At 33.5% G+C, this 18,949-nt stretch overlaps 1 protein-coding gene and 1 pseudogene across 1 annotated transcript; both read left to right on the plus strand.

The window, feature by feature from the left end:
- The first annotated feature begins 4,371 nt into the window (after positions 1-4,371).
- On the plus strand, positions 4,372-6,432 carry LOC133190952 (uncharacterized; annotated as a pseudogene).
- A 2,950-nt stretch (positions 6,433-9,382) lies between these two features.
- Positions 9,383-11,107, plus strand: LOC133190733 (uncharacterized). The gene has a single exon (XM_061326420.1). The coding sequence runs from the start codon at positions 9,383-9,385 to the stop codon at positions 11,105-11,107; it is 1,725 nt and encodes a 574-aa protein (XP_061182404.1).
- The last annotated feature ends 7,842 nt before the right edge of the window (positions 11,108-18,949 follow it).

The following is an 18,949-nucleotide window of genomic DNA, read 5'->3' on the forward strand; positions in this document are numbered from 1 at the left end:
CTCAGTGAGGGTTTTTCGTGGTGACGGTCAATGTCTGAGGAATAAGCATTGGACATGCCGTGGATCTTATTTTCACCGAGTTGTGAAGAATAATGCCCTAGTGGAATGATTAGATAAACAAAAGATAAGTTGGTATCTTTAATTATTGTAGCCATCACATAGTCCTCACAACCTTGGTGTCGTATCAAACTTCGGCTTGATCCGCCACATTTTTAGCTCACTTAGGTGGGGCACAGGATGGGGTCGAAATTTTACATAGGAATATATAGGAAATGTCTTGAAAGATCTTCTTCGCGAGAACAGCAAAGCCATGATTGGTCATATTACGTATAATATAAGTATTCTCAGGTAGTGTAGAATCAAGTTTGTTCCAATCCCCAGGGGGTCAAAGTTTACCATAGGAATATATAGGAAATATCTTTCAAAATCTTCTCAGGAACAGCTAAGCCATTATTAGTCATATTAATACAGAAGTATCCTCAGGTAGTGTAGATTCAAGTTTGTTAAAATCATGATTCCCGGGGGTAGGGCGGGGCCAAAACAGTGGGTCAATGTTTTACATAGGAATGTATACAAATGTAGGTGTAATGGTTAAGGGGCATTTGGGTAAAATGCATTGAAGACTTCAAATAGTGGAATGACCTGACAACCCTTGGAATGGACTAGCCAAACAAAAGGGTTTATAAGGCAAAGCTTTGGGAAATTCAGGCATTCAGAAGCTAGCTGAAGATGTTGAATGTTGAATCAGCAATAAAGAAGTTAAGGGTAGGAGCAAAATAAAAGTATAAAAGTTGTAAATACCAGTGGCAAGTATCCTAAGGAATTGATGTTCAGTTCTGGGTGTAGTAAATCTGAAGATTGAGACACCTGGTTCTTATCTATCAAAGTGAACCTAGGGGAGAAACACGGTGTAAGTAGTACCTTACCCAATCCCTGTCTCTAGATAAGAGAAAATTTAAGTACTGTGTGATTTACCCTCAGACAGAGGTGTCTTTTAAAATAATCATTCCAACCATTAACTCAGACAGAGTAAAAGGAAAACCTATACATCCCCTGTAAGAACCTGACCATACACGTTACATAGGAAATATCTTTAAAATTTTCTCAAGAATAACGAAGTCATTATTAGTCATATCTATACAGAAGCAACCTTAGGTATTGTAGAATCAAGTTTGTTCAAATTATAACCCCCCAGGGTGGGGGGGGGGCACAACAGAGGGTCAAATTTTTGCATAAGAATATATAGCAATCATCTTGAAAAAATCTTCTGCTCAAGAACAGCAAAGCAATGATTGGTCATATTTTTATAGAAGCATCCTCAGGCAGTATAGATTCATATTTGTTCAAATTTAGGTTGGGTAGGGAGGGGCCACAATGAGAGATCAGATCTACAGTTTTACATAGGAAAACATATGGGGAAAATCTTGTAAATTCTGTTTAAGAACTGCAAAGCCATGATTAGTAATATTGATATGGAAGTGCCTGAGGTAGTGTACAGAAAAGTTTCCCTCCCCCCCCCCCCGTTCAATACAGAACTGATTTCTGTTTCATCCTAGCCAACTAATGTGCTCAAGTGAGCGATATGGCCCATGGGTCTCTTGTTGTTGATTTTTTTTCGATTTCTGGCAGAGGATTCAGTCTCAAAACTACTGACGGGACATGCTGGATTATCTTTAATGAAATAGTCCTATAAACGTCTTTTTTCTTGCTAAAGAAAATAAGCATGTGTTTATAGCAGCCATCAGTGGCCCGTTTTACAAAACAATTTACAACTAAGACCAAAAACTTTTGTTGATTGTATTTTGCAAAAGTAACGTTTCTCGACTTTCTGTCTGTTAAAAATTGCTCGCATAAAAATATCTTTCTAAATTCACTTTTGAAAGAATATTAAAACTTTTTTTTATATCAATGCCAAAATGAGAGGTATTCGCAAGATAACATTTTGATACTAGTCTTAAGTTCTTTTGTAAAACGGGGTCCAGAGGAGTATATAGTCACAGATACCATTACTTGTATAAATAAGTTGCAAATAAAGCCTTAGATAAAACAATTCTACTCCATCTCTATATATGAATACACAAGTTGAGTATCTATATAAATTGAAGGTGTTGGATTTTTTTAATTTAGGGCTCTATATGCAACTTAATATTATTGATAAAAACTCACGTGCCTCTGATACATGTATAGTTTTAAACCAAGTAAATAGAAACTAACCGGGGTTTTTTGTATTTTCTAGGTGCCGTATTTTCATTGTCTTTGTTTCTTGCTGTCCACTCTCTATATCTCATTCACAAATGTTGCTGAGATTACCTGGGCTTAAGTAAGGACTTAAGCCCGTCTTGTTTATGTGACTTTACAATGTCATGAACAGCTCTTTTCAATGTATATACTATTGGAAATGGATCTATACATAGGAAAAAATCCTCACTTGATTATGCCAGAATACTTAGCTTGTTGGAGTTCAATTTCTACCACACATGATCAAGTCACTTTTCGACATGACTAACTTTTGACACCCTGACTACAAATCGACATTAACAGTGCATCTTTCTTCTCTCTGAATCTTTCTGGGCATTTAAAAACAAGTACTCTGGATGCATTTTATTTTTCTGTAGCCCATTTAAACATTCCCTAGGTCTATACCAGTTTCTGTAGGTGCAAAACTTTATAGAATGTTGGAAAAAGAAACCCCTCCCCCTTTTTGACGTCATTTTCAAGCGTTTAATTAATTCTTTGGACACTTCATATAAAATTTACGATAAAATTTTATGGGACGTACAGAATGGAGTAAAAATTGCATATTTTACGGAACAATTGTGTCGTACCACATTTCTGAATTAACTGGATTTTTTTATGACAAATGCTCATATCAAAAGAGTTTTTCTCAGTTACACTTAGGTAGAAAAAACGTCATATTTGAGGTTGCGCCGCCTAGACATACCATTGCTTACAAAAACATTAACAATTTATTAAAAAATAAAACTTATGATTTATTATTTATTCTATAGATAGAAAAGATGATGCTAACTAAATGTAATAAAATTCATTGATGTACCTAAAGCGCTTTTATTTTTATGGCGCTAGTCCACGAGCTTTTTGATAACCCATCATATAAACCATTTAGCACACAATATTTCCTTTTGTATATTAGTAAATAGACATGCCCCTGCCCCTGACTAGGTACAAATATTCTAACAGGAGTATTTTTTGCATGAAAGATGAAAAAAACATATTCTTGTTGGTCTTTTATAAAATTAAGTCAATAATCAAAGTTTCATATTTTTTCTTCTAAGAACCTTAGCCTTGTTGAAAAAAGCTTGAATTAAGATCATGTCTATTTGCCATGAGTATTTTTTACTACACTTTTACGGTTTCTCTGTTAAAAATTACTATAACTATATTGTAACCCATACACGAATTAATACAATTTTTTGCACTTGACCTTGTATAGGTCAAAAGCAACTTTTCCCCCTGTATTTTTATATTCATATAAACCATTCATCTGCTTGCTGTCAGTCATAAAGAAAATTGTCAAAGATAAGCATCTTTCAACTAAATTCAGGTTCTGAAATCTGAAATTTGAAATGAATTGCATATGTTTAGTAAAGCTGTAAATGCTCCATTTAATTAAGGAAACAGCTCCAGTTTCTCCATTTTTTGTGTTTATAGAACTTTGTCATAGCAAAGTTTGGAATTAAGAGTTCTCTCTCTTTCAGTCTGACTAAAGCCAGCCCCTACTATTTCACTTCGTTCGTCCTACGAACGAAGTGAAATAGTAGTGGCTGGCTTTAGTCAGACTGTCTCTCTTTGGACATACTTTGTGTCAAGTTTGGTTGAATTTGCCCTTTCTGGAGAAGAAGATGAAAATGTGAAAAGTTCATAATTACGGCAGTTTGAGATTCGAGACGACAGACAACGGACAAATTTTGTCCAAAAAAGCTCACTTGAGCCTCGACTCAATTGAGCTCAAGATTTAACGTAGCAAGCATTTGCGTCAGATACTACAAAGATGTGCCAGTGACAACATGAATGCCCCCGAGTCTTGCCTGGTTCTAATGTGATGAATGACCTTTTGTGATGCTTTAACAAAAAAATATATAGATTAAATCAATTATTTCATTGGATATTTCTTTGTTGTTGTTTTTGTTTGTTTTTTTGTTTGTTTTTTTGTTGTTGTTGTTTTTTTTTTTTTATCCAAAAGTGATTTCTTGAAAACATGAGTTAACATGATATTATTATCTGTAAGTACACTGGGGACACTTAAATCTATTTGTTATTAATCCGGAAGTAAATGACTGATCTCGTTTAAGTATCTTTTAATTCTACATTTTACCACCAGGAAGTAAATGACAGAGTTTGTTTAAGTCTCAGCAGGAAATTTTAAAGTTTTATTACAAGTACAACATTCAGTTCTTGGTCATCCCTAGGTAGCATGGTAAGTCCATGAAAGTCTTTCTTTTATATTATTCATATGATAAGCAATCTACCAAAGTGTTTACATGGAAAAAAATAATTTGTTTGAAAAAAATCTCCGTCATTCTGGGCTATATTGTATGAAATGTAGCTGAATCTGGCATGCTCAAACTGAGTTGTTCATTAGTTTTATCCCTTTCATAAGATTTTGCTTGGCAATAGTTGCTATTTTCAAAGTGTTTAATCTAATACATGTATGTTAATTCAATTTTAATTTATTAACTGTAGATGGCCCTGTCCAAACCAGATATACAAGGAACGGCCCAGCATTTTTTAGAGTGTGGCGTTGAAGAATGTGAGAGAAACTGTGAATTTTACTGCAATCCTTGCCACCAACAGATGTGTAAACAATGTAGAGATGAACATCTGAGAAGTCCAGAAACAAAAACCCATGAGGTGGTCCTATACCAACTACGGAAGCGACAACTTCCAGTAAAGAAATGCAAGATACATCCCACCAAGGATATAGATCTTCTCTGTGAAGAATGTAAAATTCCTTTATGTTCCAAGTGTGCTGCTACTGAAGAACATCGAGGTCATGTCTTCACTGATTTAGAGCTTATTTATGCAGAGAAGTTCTCATTCTGTCTTGAAGAAATTACTAAACTGAGGGAGTGTTTTGTGCCATCTTCTGAAGATGTACAGAGAGAAATTAAAGAAGATGTCATGGGAATCAAGAAGATCATGGACAACTTAAGAACCTCGATGAAATCTGAAGCAGAGTCCCTAAAAAGTCTGGTAGATACAGTGGTCTGTGAGAACATGAAGCAGCTAGAACAGATAGAGAACTCGCTGCTAGAGGATTTAAAAACCCAAGATAAGACTCTTAATGATTACACTATTTATCTAAACAATCTAATTAAAGAGCTCCATGGATTCCTCTCTTCACCAGATCCAACAAAATTAACGCTTTCTTTGGTGGATATGAAAATCAAACCGATACCAGAGACGACAAAACCAGTAACACCAGTATTTTCTTCTGGTCAATATGGCAAAGAGGATGTTGTTAAATTACTGGGTAAAATAAGTATTCCAGAGATAAAACCAAAAACACGAAAAATAAAGACTATGGAAATTCTATCCAACCTATCAGAAAAGAAACTTACAAATATTCAACCTTTCCCTGTCACTGAAGTCAGGGAGCTCTACGTCCCGGGTCTTAGATTCAAAACATCCCACCTATCGCTAGACCAGTCAGGCAGACTCTGGGTCAGTGATAATGAGACTGGTTGCCTTGTCCAGATAGATCTACAGGGGAATCGTCTACAAACAATACACACCAGTGGTGGATCTGGTTACCACACAGTGACACAGGACGGAGATCTGATCTTTACAGACCATTACAAGAAAGTTATCAATAGAGTAACAATGGATAACAGAACCACAAAAATGATTAAAACAAAAGACTGGGAACCTTGGAGCATATACTCGTCCAACATCACCGAGGACATACTTGCTGGGATGGTAAAGGGCAAAGTTGCTAAAGTCACCAGGTACAACAAGACAGGGAAAGAATTACAGAACATACAGAGGGATAACAAAGGACAGGAACTGTATAGTGATCCGCATTACATTACAGAAAACATCAATGGAGATATCTGTACATCAGACTATGATAAAAAGGCTGTAGTGGTGGTCGATAAATCAGGACAACACAGATTCTCCTACACAGGTCAGGGGTCAACAACGTTCTCCTTCACAGGTCAGAAGTCAGATTTCCGACCCTTTGGAATCTGTACTGATGTTCGCGGTCGCATTCTGGTGTGTGATCAGTACACTATTCTCCTCCTTGATCAGGACGGTCAGTTCTTATCTTCACTACTCGAACCAAATATGAAATTGTACCCCTTAGTGTGTGTGTGGATGATGAGAATAATCTTTATCTTGGGAGAAATCTTGTGCCAGTAGTGACAGTTTACAAGTATCTTCAGTGATTCTAATTCTTCAGATCTAACGAAGATAAGCACATCATTATTTATGGTTAACAATGGTTTGAATTACAGATTTCATTTTGTGTAGCTTTTGTTTTTTAATAATTATCATACGTAAGCTTCAAAATTTTCAGATTCTCTTATCAGATTAGCATTTCTCATTAGATAGACTACAAGATAATATCAAAATTTCCTATTATGCAAAGGTCACTAGTAGGTTCAAATGCAACTTTTTTTTGTTACTTTGTATAGAAAATATTTCAAAATAAAAATTGCAAAAAACATTTATCTAATCCGTCTGGAAAACAAGATATTCACACAGTCAAGTAAAAAGGCAAGTTTTCGCCAGTGATTGTATAATTATATATATATATAATATAACAGAACGAAGATCAAAACTCTACCGGTTTTAATATTAATCGGCGTTCTGTTATAGTCCCCTACCGGTCAGTCCCCAATATCAAATAGCTTTTGTTTACAATTAAAAAAAAAACATTGTTGAGTATATAATTTTGTTCATTTCGACTTTGCTTTCAAATAAGATGTCAGTGTCCTGTATGATGGACTCTATAGGTTCTAGACATCTTTGTTCGCTTTTTTAAACAAAACACCAATATTAGCTAGTCTTCCAATCTTTAAAATCACTTTTAATTCATATCCATTAAAATTTATTAGGCTCTATTAGGGCCAAATATATAGTTTAATTTATAATTAAAATGTTTAGAAAATAAGGTATTGTGTAAGTTATGGACATAAATATTATACAAACATTTTCATCACTGTTTTTGTAACTAAATATCGTTGAGATGATAACCATCTTGAAGCGAATGTGAAGCAGTGAAAGGGTCTTATAGAGAACTTTAGGTGGAGCGAACTTTTATAATCGGGGGAAAAAAATGAAAAAGGACTCTTCTTCTTTTTAAATAAAAATAATTACGAGAAAGAAGAAGAAGACCATTTCTGCAAATTTTAGTTAAATTTTGAGTTAATGATCACCATAATTAAGTGGCTAAATATATTCACCTCCTCCATGAAGTTTACACAAATTGTGTCATTTTACGTGCTTCCTATATTCACCCTTGATCAAGGTATTCTGTTGGTGAAACGTAAGCCACACTTGTCCAAGGACGGAGTATATATATATATATATATATATATATATATATATGACAGTCAAGGATAAGATAAAACATTTTGCTTCAACCTTCAACTCTGACCTTAAAAGTTAGCTAAGATTACTGCACATTCTTTACTAAAAGGCACAATTCAGATAAAGTATGTGTACTTGGCCAAAGGCATAGAAAATGTGTTCTTGATCTTTAATCTAGAAACTTAAATCAAGGTCACTGTGAGATATGAATGACTACACCCCAGTCCCAAAGGTTTATTACTTACAACGAACTGGAATCTACTTAAACTTGATGGGGATGCTTCAATATCAATATGACTTGCTGTTCTAGAAAAGATATGATAAGTTTGAATCCAGTAATCTTGGAAATATGGATTTAATGTGGTCCAGCTGCTCTTGAATAGATTTTTTTTTAAAAAAAATTCTACATATATGTATTTACAAGTAAACTCCGAGTTTCTACTCTTTCATCATACACTTAAGTAGCAGGGGGCCATGATTTGAACCAATAGGAATCGGCTCTACATTGGAGTGCTTGCATATGAATATGACTAATTATGGCCTATTGGTTCTTTGGACAAAGATTTTTAAAGATTCCCATGTAAAATTTTAATCCCCAATTAATTGTTGAGTTGCCCTAGCCCCTGTGGCCTTATTGCTTACCTATTAATATAATAATCATGTTTTTTTTTATGAGAAGATCCCCCATATGTACCCATGTGAAACTTTGAATCTGTATTGTGGCTTCGTCCTATCCCCGGGCTAAAATTTGAACAAACTTGAATTTGAACCGAGGATGCTTCCATATTAATGAAAGTTTTCTCCTATATCAAATATACAACTTTTGTACCAGACAGTATATTTATATAGGGACTTTATACTGCCTTCTTGTTAGATGGCATTTTTAGTGATGTGGTACAGTCTCCCTCAATTTCAGGCAAGTAAAGCTTTGGATGGATCTGCATCATGTCACAAAATTGGTGGCAGCATAGTGACCTAGTGTCCGGTGACTTGCTTCAGGAAACTCTAGGACGTTTGTGTCTATTTATGGACTTAGTATCCGTGTACAGCATCAGTTGCTGTTACTGAAGAGTTCCCAGACACTCAGAGACAATCCAGTGCTAAATTTACCTTAATTAAATTACATCTATAAATTGATCAATAAATAAATCATTGAATAAATAAATATCTTGCAAAGAGTCAGTAAGACAAATGAGGCAAGACTGAATATCCAATAAAGCTTTTTTAAAATAATATATGTATTGTATGATCAGGATTTTAATGCTCTCTGACAATTGAACAATAATATATCCCACTGAACATAACTGATAAAGTGGCTGAACACTTGCACCCCCTTTCTTGTGAACTTGAATAGTGCTTCATTTTAGTAGCTTGCATTTGTGATGCTTTTGAATAAAACAAAGTTAGTTTTTTTTTCATCCAAAAGCAAAAGTATCGATTTCTTTGCACGAGTTGACATGATTGTTATCTTTTAGCATAGTGGGATATTGAAATCAATATTTGACTAATCAGGAAGTAAATACAGATCTCGTTCAAGTTTCATGATGAATCTTAGCAGGAAATCACAAAGCCTTTGATACGACAACATTCATTTCTTGGTCATTCATAGTAAGTCTACAAAATTATTTCTCATTTGAGTTAGAAATGCAACCAACTTATCTGCATGGATTAGAAAAAAGTCTGTTATTCCAGGCTACCTGGTATCATGTTGAATCTAGATTTATGGCATGTTCAGACATGTTCATCTTTTTCATTGCCATTTGTCTTCACTTGGCTTTAGTTGTTATTTCTAGAGTGTGCTAATTTAATTTTAATTGAATACGTTTAGATGGCCCAATCCAAATCCAACATACCAGACAAAGCCCAACACTTTTTAGAGTGTGGCATTGAAGACTGTGAAAGAAACTGTGAATTTTACTGCAATCCTTGCCACCAAGAGATGTGTAAACAATGTAGAGATGAACATCTGAGAAATCCAAAAACGAAAAATCATGAAGTGGTCATTTACCAACTACGCAAGAGACAACTTCCTGTCAAGAAATGCAAGATCCACTCTACAAAGGAAATAGATCTTCTTTGTAAAGAATGCCAAATTCCTTTATGTGCCAAATGTGCTGCTACTCAAGAACATGAAGGCCATGGCTTCACCGATTTAGAGACTATTTATGCAGAAAAATTTACACTTTGCCAAGAGGAAAACTTCAAAGTGCAGGAATATTTCCTGCCAACATCACAGGATTTACAGAAAGAAATTAAAGAAGATGTCGTAGAAATCAAGAGGATTATGGATAACCTACGAACGTCCATGAACTGTGATGTAGAGTCTCTAAAAAGTATGATAGATAAATTGCAATCAGAGAACATGAAGCAGCTAGACCAGATAGAACAGTCACTGTTAGAAGATTTAAAAACCCAAGATAAGACGTTCGATAATTATATCATATATCTCAACAATCTAATTAAGGAGTTCCACGGATTCCTCTGCTCATCAGATCCAACAGAGGTAACAGGATTCTCTTTGGTGGATATGAAAATCCAACCGATACCAGAAACGACAAAACCTCTACCGCCAGTATTTACTACTGGTAAATATGACAAAGAAGATGTTGCTAAATTAATGGGTAAAATAAGTACTTCAAAGATAAAACCAAAGACAAGAAAAATAAAGCCTTTGGAAGTTCCATCTCCCCAGTCACCAAATATACCTACAGATGAACAGTTAAAATCTGACAAATGGAAATTTAAATTTAAAGTGCATGAAGCACTTCCTTTAACTTACTCTCAGGTCAAGAAATTTATTGTACCAGGTGTCAAAGAGGTATTTCATATGTCACTGGATCAATCAGACAAACTCCGGGTCAGCGACCTGGGTGGTAAGCTTGTCCAAACAGATCTACAGGGGAATCTGCTACAGAAGATAAAAACCAGTGAAGGGTATGGTTACCACACAGTGACACAGACTGGGGATCTGATCTTCACAGACAAAGACAAGAAAGTCATCAATAGGATAACACTGGATAACAATATCACTAAAGCCATTAAAACAGGAGCCTGGAGACCACTCAGCATACACTCCTCACACATCAATGGGGACATACTGGTGGGGATGATATTTAATGCAGAGGCTAAAGTCACCAGGTACAACAAGAAAGGGAAAGAATTACAGATCATACAGAAGGATAACAAAGGAGAGGAATTGTATAGTTTACCACACTACATTGCAGAAAACATCAATGGAGACATCTGTACATCAGACGTTAATAAGAAGCAAGTAGTGGTGGTAGATAAATTAGGACAACACAGATTCTCTTACACAGGTGACAGGTCAAGGTTCTGTCCCTTTGGAATCTGTACTGATATCTTTGGGCATATACTTGTGTGTGATAAATTTAAAATTCACATACTTAATCAGGACGGTAAGTTCTTGTCTCTTCTACTCACACTAGGTTTATCGATTGATCCCAGTAGTGTGTGTGTGGATGATAAGAACAACCTTTATGTGGGGGCAGATAACTCTGCTTTAGTTGTAATGTACAACTATCTTGATCAGTAATTTAATTCTTCTAATCTAGCAAAGATGTGGATGTCATTATATACTTTTAACAATAAAAAGTTACCATAGTCTCAATTCCCAAGAAGTGAAATGTCTGTCGACTGGGGGAAACGATCTTTGAAAAAGATAATCAATACATTGTTTACAAGTGTAAGGGGAGAGGAGAAAAATGCGACGGACCAGACAGGGATTCGAACCCTGAATCTCCAGTCAGGTGCTCTATAGCTACTAAATAAGCTATCTGGCCACAGGCGATAGAACTCGCCTGACCAACACACAACTTTAATGCTATAATTAAAAGTCACGTGACATTGACATGGACGATAACGTCTATACAACCTTTGTTTTTTTCCAGCACTTCTATTTCGCACTCTAGGCTTGCTTTACAGGGCAGTTGGTTTTGTTAAAAATTTCATTTCATAAGTGTACCACCAAGGTACATGATCAAATACTTCTTAATTATCATAAACAGATGATTGTACATGGAAGAAAATCACGTCAGTCTTAATTCAAAGATTTCTATTATTTTCCATTCCTAACGTTTTATATGCATCTCGTATCACGTAGGTATTAATTAGAACAAATAGTGCATCATATATTTCTCACTGTTTGTTTTGGAGTTACACATGTTCAATCTGCTGCTTTGTTCGTTGTATTTTTTTTTTTTGAATGATGAGCAATGCTTCAGTCTAATAAAACATCAAAATGATAATTTTTATGTTTATTCTCAGATTAAAACTTAATTGAACCAAAACTTATCCTAGTGAGACAGAAACATTTTAGTTGTTAAGATATAATTTTATATATAGATGATATTAAATATATAGATATAATCATGAAAATTAAAATGAAAAGTTTGTATTATATACTCTCTAATCAATTTTGATAATATTATACCAAATTGATTTTGAAATTAAACACTATTCATCAAGATATTTATTTTAGACAGATGGTATCAATTGCCCAAAAGATGCTTCAGCAGAGAAGCTCTAACAGAACTCTTAGTACTTTAACTCAACATATGTTAATATTTAGATGGTGGTCATAATGTTATAAGAGTAAACGCGTAGTTGTTACACAACAACAGACATTGGAGAAGCCTCAATATGATAAATCTTAAAACTGTTCACAGATTCAAAGGGTCATTAAGGCAGGGAAACGGCATTTAGGACTGAGTATATTTGAAAAAAAATATGCACAAGATAATGTATGGGTGATGCTTTTGTGTTGAAACTTTTGAGTGTACTTATTTAATACCAAAAAATTAGGAAGATGTTTGTAATCACTCAATGTTTTGACAAGTCCGAACTTACACATTCTGAAATTTAATCATCTAGGCCATGTGTGGTGCAACTGTTCTATTACAGTAAATAAAAAAAAACTAAGAAAGTCTTTTAATATATCGAATGGTTTTAAAAAGGTGTGAGGTTCTTTTTAATTTGTTTGAATATATATTTTATTGCATTGCAAATACAACAGGATTTAATACAAGTTCTTGCAGTTTAGATATTCCTTTCCCTGTAATAAGTAATGCATGGCAAAATCTGTACCACATCCCATATCAACCCAAGACCCTAATATCAGCCAGAGGGCCGAAGGCCAGAGGGCTGATATTTGTCGAGGGTTAATATGGGGTGTGATACAGCTTTTGACTGTATTGTTCTTTTTATTATATATTTAAAAGATAGTGTCCACAATTCACATATACATGTACATGTAATTAATTTTTAATAATTATGTGTTCTTCTTTTCTTTAAATTAAACAAAATAATTATTTAGAATCATATGAAAAATTGCAATTGAAATAAAAATAAAAAAAAAATCATAAAGAATAGAAAAAGATTCAAGGTACTCCGAAGGAACAGTTCAGAGGTGTTTCGGAGAGGTGTAATAATAGGTGAATAAAGGGAGTGTATAAAGCAGGGCGCGTGCCTGTTTTCATATCAGGGATCCAAAAATCCTGTATCATATAACAAATATATGATAAATATATATATAAATAATGATTATAATGATTGTCGAACAAATTTATTACAGTTGTAATGAAAATGTGAAGTTATACAATCATGTTATACATACTTGTACAAAATATTTCAAATACACTTATTATAAGTTCAGAATCTTCATGAAATTGGATGACATTTTCAAAGTTTGTTTTAAGATATCTACAAAATCTGCTGTCAAATGGTTATACATGTAGTTTAGAATTTTACATAGGAAACTGCCTGTAAATCACTATCTTAAAGAAAATTAAAAGACAAGAATATTGTACTTTATGTAGCAATGAATGTGAAAATATGCTGCACGTATTTTCCATGTGCAAAGATATATTAAGGTTAAGATACATTTTTTCGAGTTTTTTGCCTCAGTTACAACTCCTGAATTTAAACTTTGTCATAAACTTTATAATTTTATATACTAAACAGTACATTTTTCACTGTTGAAAATGTGCCAAAATGTCAAATAAACATAGATGAAAAAGCAATTTGAAACAGTGTTATAATGTTGAAAAATGCATAATATCAACATTTTACTTAGTGACTTTAGAAAAAAAACCCTGTAATGACTGCCCCGTGTGAGCGACTAACAAAGGAAGAGAAAAAGTGTTTTGGGTTATGATTTTATTTTGGATTACGTCAACAAAGAAAATCAAATTAAGGTCATTAGGGAGTACAAGAAAAACTGCTTCAAGAACCGAAATTATATGCTCAAGACAACGATATAAGAGGTCTGCTTCTTCCATATCTTTAGAAGTTTGGTTACTGGTCACTGCACACCAGTCACTCAAGACTCTATGGCACACATCAGGCAGAACATTAACTAGCTTTGCTCAAAGGGAGAGAAAATATGTTCAGAACAAGGAATTAACAAAAGACTTGTTTTGACCATGACCTATCACCTAGAGACGGAGATCCTATCTGTTCTGTGTATGAGCTATATTGGGTCAAGGTGTGAAAATATTTCAGTCTGACAAACAGACTGATCACAACAGAATGTGTGTAGAGAGAAAATGTTACACAAAATCATATGAATTCATCAGAGGGTTAAAGATGTGAAATATAGTGAGCTCAATTTCAATATCAAGCTAATTCCACTCACAGACACATGTACTTTTTGAATTTATTGAAAATTGAATGATTTTTTTTAAGCACCCCTAAATATCTAAGAATTTATTGAAAAGCTAACCTGGAACGCAGAACAAACAAATTGATAACATGCAAGTTTTCATTTTATTCAAAGACTGGTTAACAATCAGAAGTTTTTAGAACTTGTGTCCAATCCCTTTTATATATTGTCAATAAAATATGTTCAAAACAACAATCAGAACATGCATTATGTACATTTGTTTTGGCCTGAGTAACACATTTATCCTATGCAAATGGACAAGAAATAACTAGAAAATGTAGTTACATGTAAATGTGCATCTATTATGACAAAGAAAAACAATAATGCACATTTCCCTCTTTGCAAATACAATATTATTATTAAACAATACAAATTTTGCATAAAATAGATCTAAAACACAAATTTCGAGTAATTGTGACAAAACAGAATGTTGCCATTTTCTATAAACAAGAAATTTTTTTGAATTAAATGTTTTAAGAAGTCTGCAGAATTGATAAGCCTGGTATCTATTCTACACTACTTCACAGACATTCTTACACTTAATACAGGAGAGAACGAATTACATTATGATAATAAGAAAAATATATAGCACCTGTGACACCTGCTACATTACAATAAAAATTCGTTATTTAAAGTGAATCAACTAATTTAATGTTGGGGTATTTTATACTGAAAAGTACGTTATAGCCAATGTTTAAGATCAAAGGTTATAATTTGGTGTTTTCTTTATCCTTAAGTTTACAAAACAATAACGAACAAATCTCATTATGTCCATTTTCGCAAAATAAAATACAAAGCTTTTAGGGGAGTCATCAAGAACATGAATTTGTCTTTTACTACACATACAAGTGTATACATTTATTAAATTGTTTAAATGTGTTTTTATTTTATGATACAAATCTTTGAGTATCTAGATTCACCTTCTGATTACAAAGTAAAATATAGACTGAATTTGAAATGCCCTTGAAAATGTTGGATATTATTCCTTATCTATTGTTTTCTAGCATATTCTATAAGTGAGTTTATAAATTAAAGCCACACTCTTTAAATATTCTTTTGAATCGTACAATTAGTCTCCAAGGTGACCCTTGGCATCAGGTTCTTTCCTGGGTTCAGTGGTTAAAGTATCAGATATTTTGTTCATTTAATTACTATATACATGTACATATTTATTCCTGTTTTGTGTGTGTTGTGAAAAGAGAAAGAGAGAGACAGAGAGAGAGAGATTTTTTGTTTACTTTCATGATAATGTTTGGGGGGGGGGTTAATTTTACAATTTTTTTTCATCTGCATATGAGATGTATATCTCAGTTGATTCGATACGCAAGAGCATGCTCTAGGTATGAACAATTGTAAAACGAGGTAAGTTATTGACAAACAAGTTGATGAAACAAGAATATCAACAGTATCGTTTAAAGTTATTATTTGGTCGATACAATGCTCTTGTCAGCAAATACAATCTAACATTAAGTCATATGCTGATTAACGTTTTTCATACTAATTGTTAGGCCATTTTTTACACAGTGAGTTGTCCACGGGTTTTCCCGTTATTCCCGACCATGACAAGGAGCAAACGGCGGGTGTGACCGGTCGGCAGGGGATGCTTACTCCTCCATGGCTCCTGATCCCACCTCTGATGTTTTTGGAGGTCCATGTTTGCTCTGCTCCCGATTTGTCTTGTTTTAATGGACTTTGAGCTTAAATACTGTTCGTTCTCTCCATATTTCACCAAAAAATCTAAAAGAACTCATCACAGTAAGTCTTTACTTACTTTAAGCACACGTCTTAACTTAGACCTTGACCTACATATGTGTTTGAGTGTTTTAATTACCTGAACACTTGGGAGGGATAATTTCTACATATCTTAACTCTGTTGCATATTTCAACAAAGGTTAAAGACAAGATTTCTACACATTTGATACCTGGAAAGAATAATAGAGTTCTACACACTTTGACAATTAGTAAAGGTACAAGTTTTACACATCTTGACAATGGATAAAGGTTTTACACATTTTGACAATGAGTAGTGATAATTATTCTACAAACCTTGACACTGGGTATAGGTTTCTTTGGAGCATTGGGGGGTTTCTGGAGTTCTGGAATATTCTCTTCACTCAGGAGGTCTTTCTTCCAAATTTCATTTTTCAGTGACTCTCTCTTAACCAAATATAGTCTAAATGATAGGAGATTCTGAAGGAAAATAGACTAAGTGTAAATTATTCATGAGGAAATACATGTAAAACTGCAAAATATTTTTTTCATAAAACTTATTATTTAAAACAACTGAGGTTGCATTATTTTTTACAGCATGACACCCATACATCATTTAATTAATGACCTTCCTCTCCGGTGATATCCTTGAACTTTGGTACACCCTTCTGCCCATATATTTTATCCACTAAATGACTTACCTCTCCAATAATATCTTTGACCTTCAATACAGGTTTTCCAAGTTGATGGGGTTCAGTAATCCTCAATAATGGTGTATTCCTTGTTGTGAATAGCATTGCAAATCTGCAGCATAAAATGAGAAATTCAAAGGAAATGTGGTCTTGTAAAAGCATGAAGAATCTTTTCACTGTTAAAAAAAAACAAAAATTGTACGTTAAATTCAATATCCGAAGCAGGTCTGGTAGTGTGCATCCCTAGATGCATCATCCATGGAAGGTTGGTCAGCACTAGGCTTAAAGTAACTTAGGAATGAACCTCCTCAAAAGACTTTAATCTGGTAATTCATTTGAAAAATGTAGACCAGAACTAAAATCAGAAGCAAGTCTAGTAGCTTTTATCCCTTGATGCGTTTTCATCCATGCAAGTTTAGGCAACATAAAGCTTATAGCTACTAGGGATTGAGACCTGCTCCAAAATTTTAACCTGCTACAAACACATTACCCTGGTCATTCCTAAGAAAAATATTTTCTAAAAATGCAGCATCTAAAACCTAATTGGGTACTATGAAACATACTAAATGAATCATCCATGCAAATCTGATCAATATAGGACATGGAAATCTGCTGAGATAGGACACCGACGCCAAAGATATTACGTACGTTCTTTGTTGAGGTGAGCTAAAATACTGCTCGAATAATGTTTGTTGAGAGAAAACACTTGAAAATATAAGTACATGAACTACATGCATTAAACATGCATCGTTATTTGAATTGAAGAAAACAATGTATCATATATGAAAATAATTTGTTTTACTTCTCATCAATCTTTTAGAAACAGGCATTTTTAATCAATCAATAAAACATAAGTTAATTCTTTTATTATCTTAAGCACTAAAATGTCCTTTAAAGTTCCAAAGTTCTGCGCCGATCAGATTGTTTCTCTCTTTCGTTTTTGTTTACCAGAGCTGTCATGTCACTTGAACATACAAAATTCTTAACGATTAAGTGCATCACCTAATAGAATATTTAGCGATTGCTGATCGGATAAAAAGGTATGTTATATTCTATTTGTAATAGTTTTATCATTTTAGAATACATCATTACCAGAATCTGATATTTCTGCTATAGAATCAGATTGTTTGATTAAAAAAAAATTATTATATAAAATACTCAGTATTCTATTAAAATCTTTTACAGTTTTACAATTACAAGAAGATAGAAAACATGTTTTTTACCTTGTCAAGAGAAAAAGTTTTGGTCAGTGCGAATCCCCATCCAGCCTCAAATGCCCGCCTGATCATAGTACTGCTGGTGGTGGAGGTGGCACTGGCCAGACCAAAAGGATTGGGGAACTTCAACTCACATATTTCTACATTCACATCCACTTTATCAATTGGAGTGAAGAACTTGGGCAGAGATGGAATGGACGGAATAGGAATTCCATGTAATGCCTCTAAAATTTATAAATAATGTTTGATAAACAGGTTTTTTTTACCTTAATCATGTTTCTCTTCCTCATTGCAGTTTATAGAGAAAGGTGAATCTTGGTGATAAAGATAAAATTGTAATGTAAATTCAAGAATAGTTTTCCTTATATGTTCATCAATTCATTAATCACACAAAAAAAAACAACAAAAAACAAAAACCAAACAAAAAACAAACAAACAAACAAACAAAAAAAAAACACACACACACATGCAACTAATTCAAACACTTAAATATATACAAATGTACGCATATTTGCAAACTACGTTCCACTGAATAAATATATTCATATACTTTTGACATTAAAATTTTCTCTTCATTTGTTTTGTCCCCCCCCCCCCCATTACAAAAAAAAATAATTTTATTCCGTCTTTTTTCTGTCCCAAAAATGATAATTTCTTTGAAATATGAGTAGACATAATTGTTATCTGTAAGCTATCTGTGAAATATTTAAATCAATTTTCTACCATCCCTGAAGTAAAAAACAAATATCGTTTTAATCTATGTTTAATCTATGTTTTACAAACCAGGAACTTATTAACAAATCTCGTTTGAATCTATATTTTACCAATCAGGAAATAAATAATAGATCTCGTTAAAAATCTTGTTTTGCCAATCAGGAAATAAACAACAGATCTCGTTTAAATCCTTGTTTTACTAATCAGGAAATAAGTAACAGATCTCGTTTATATCTTTATTTTCCTAAGCAGGAAATAAATGACGGATTTTATCAATAAATAAATAAATAATAAATCGTGTAATAATCATGTAAAATCTTGCAGGACAAGCTTTGATACATCATTCATTTCTTGGTCATTCATCGCATCGTAAGTCTAAAAAT

Source organism: Saccostrea echinata, unplaced genomic scaffold (genome assembly GCF_033153115.1).
Source record: "Saccostrea echinata isolate AGI-Se365-2 ecotype Australia unplaced genomic scaffold, CSIRO_AGI_Sech_v1 ptg000022l, whole genome shotgun sequence".
NCBI lineage: Eukaryota > Metazoa > Mollusca > Bivalvia > Ostreida > Ostreidae > Saccostrea > Saccostrea echinata.

Bases quoted from the DNA above. Each gene is read 5' to 3' on its own strand.
- LOC133190733 (XM_061326420.1), top strand. From the start codon at position 9,383: ATGGCCCAATCCAAATCCAACATACCAGACAAAGCCCAACACTTTTTA.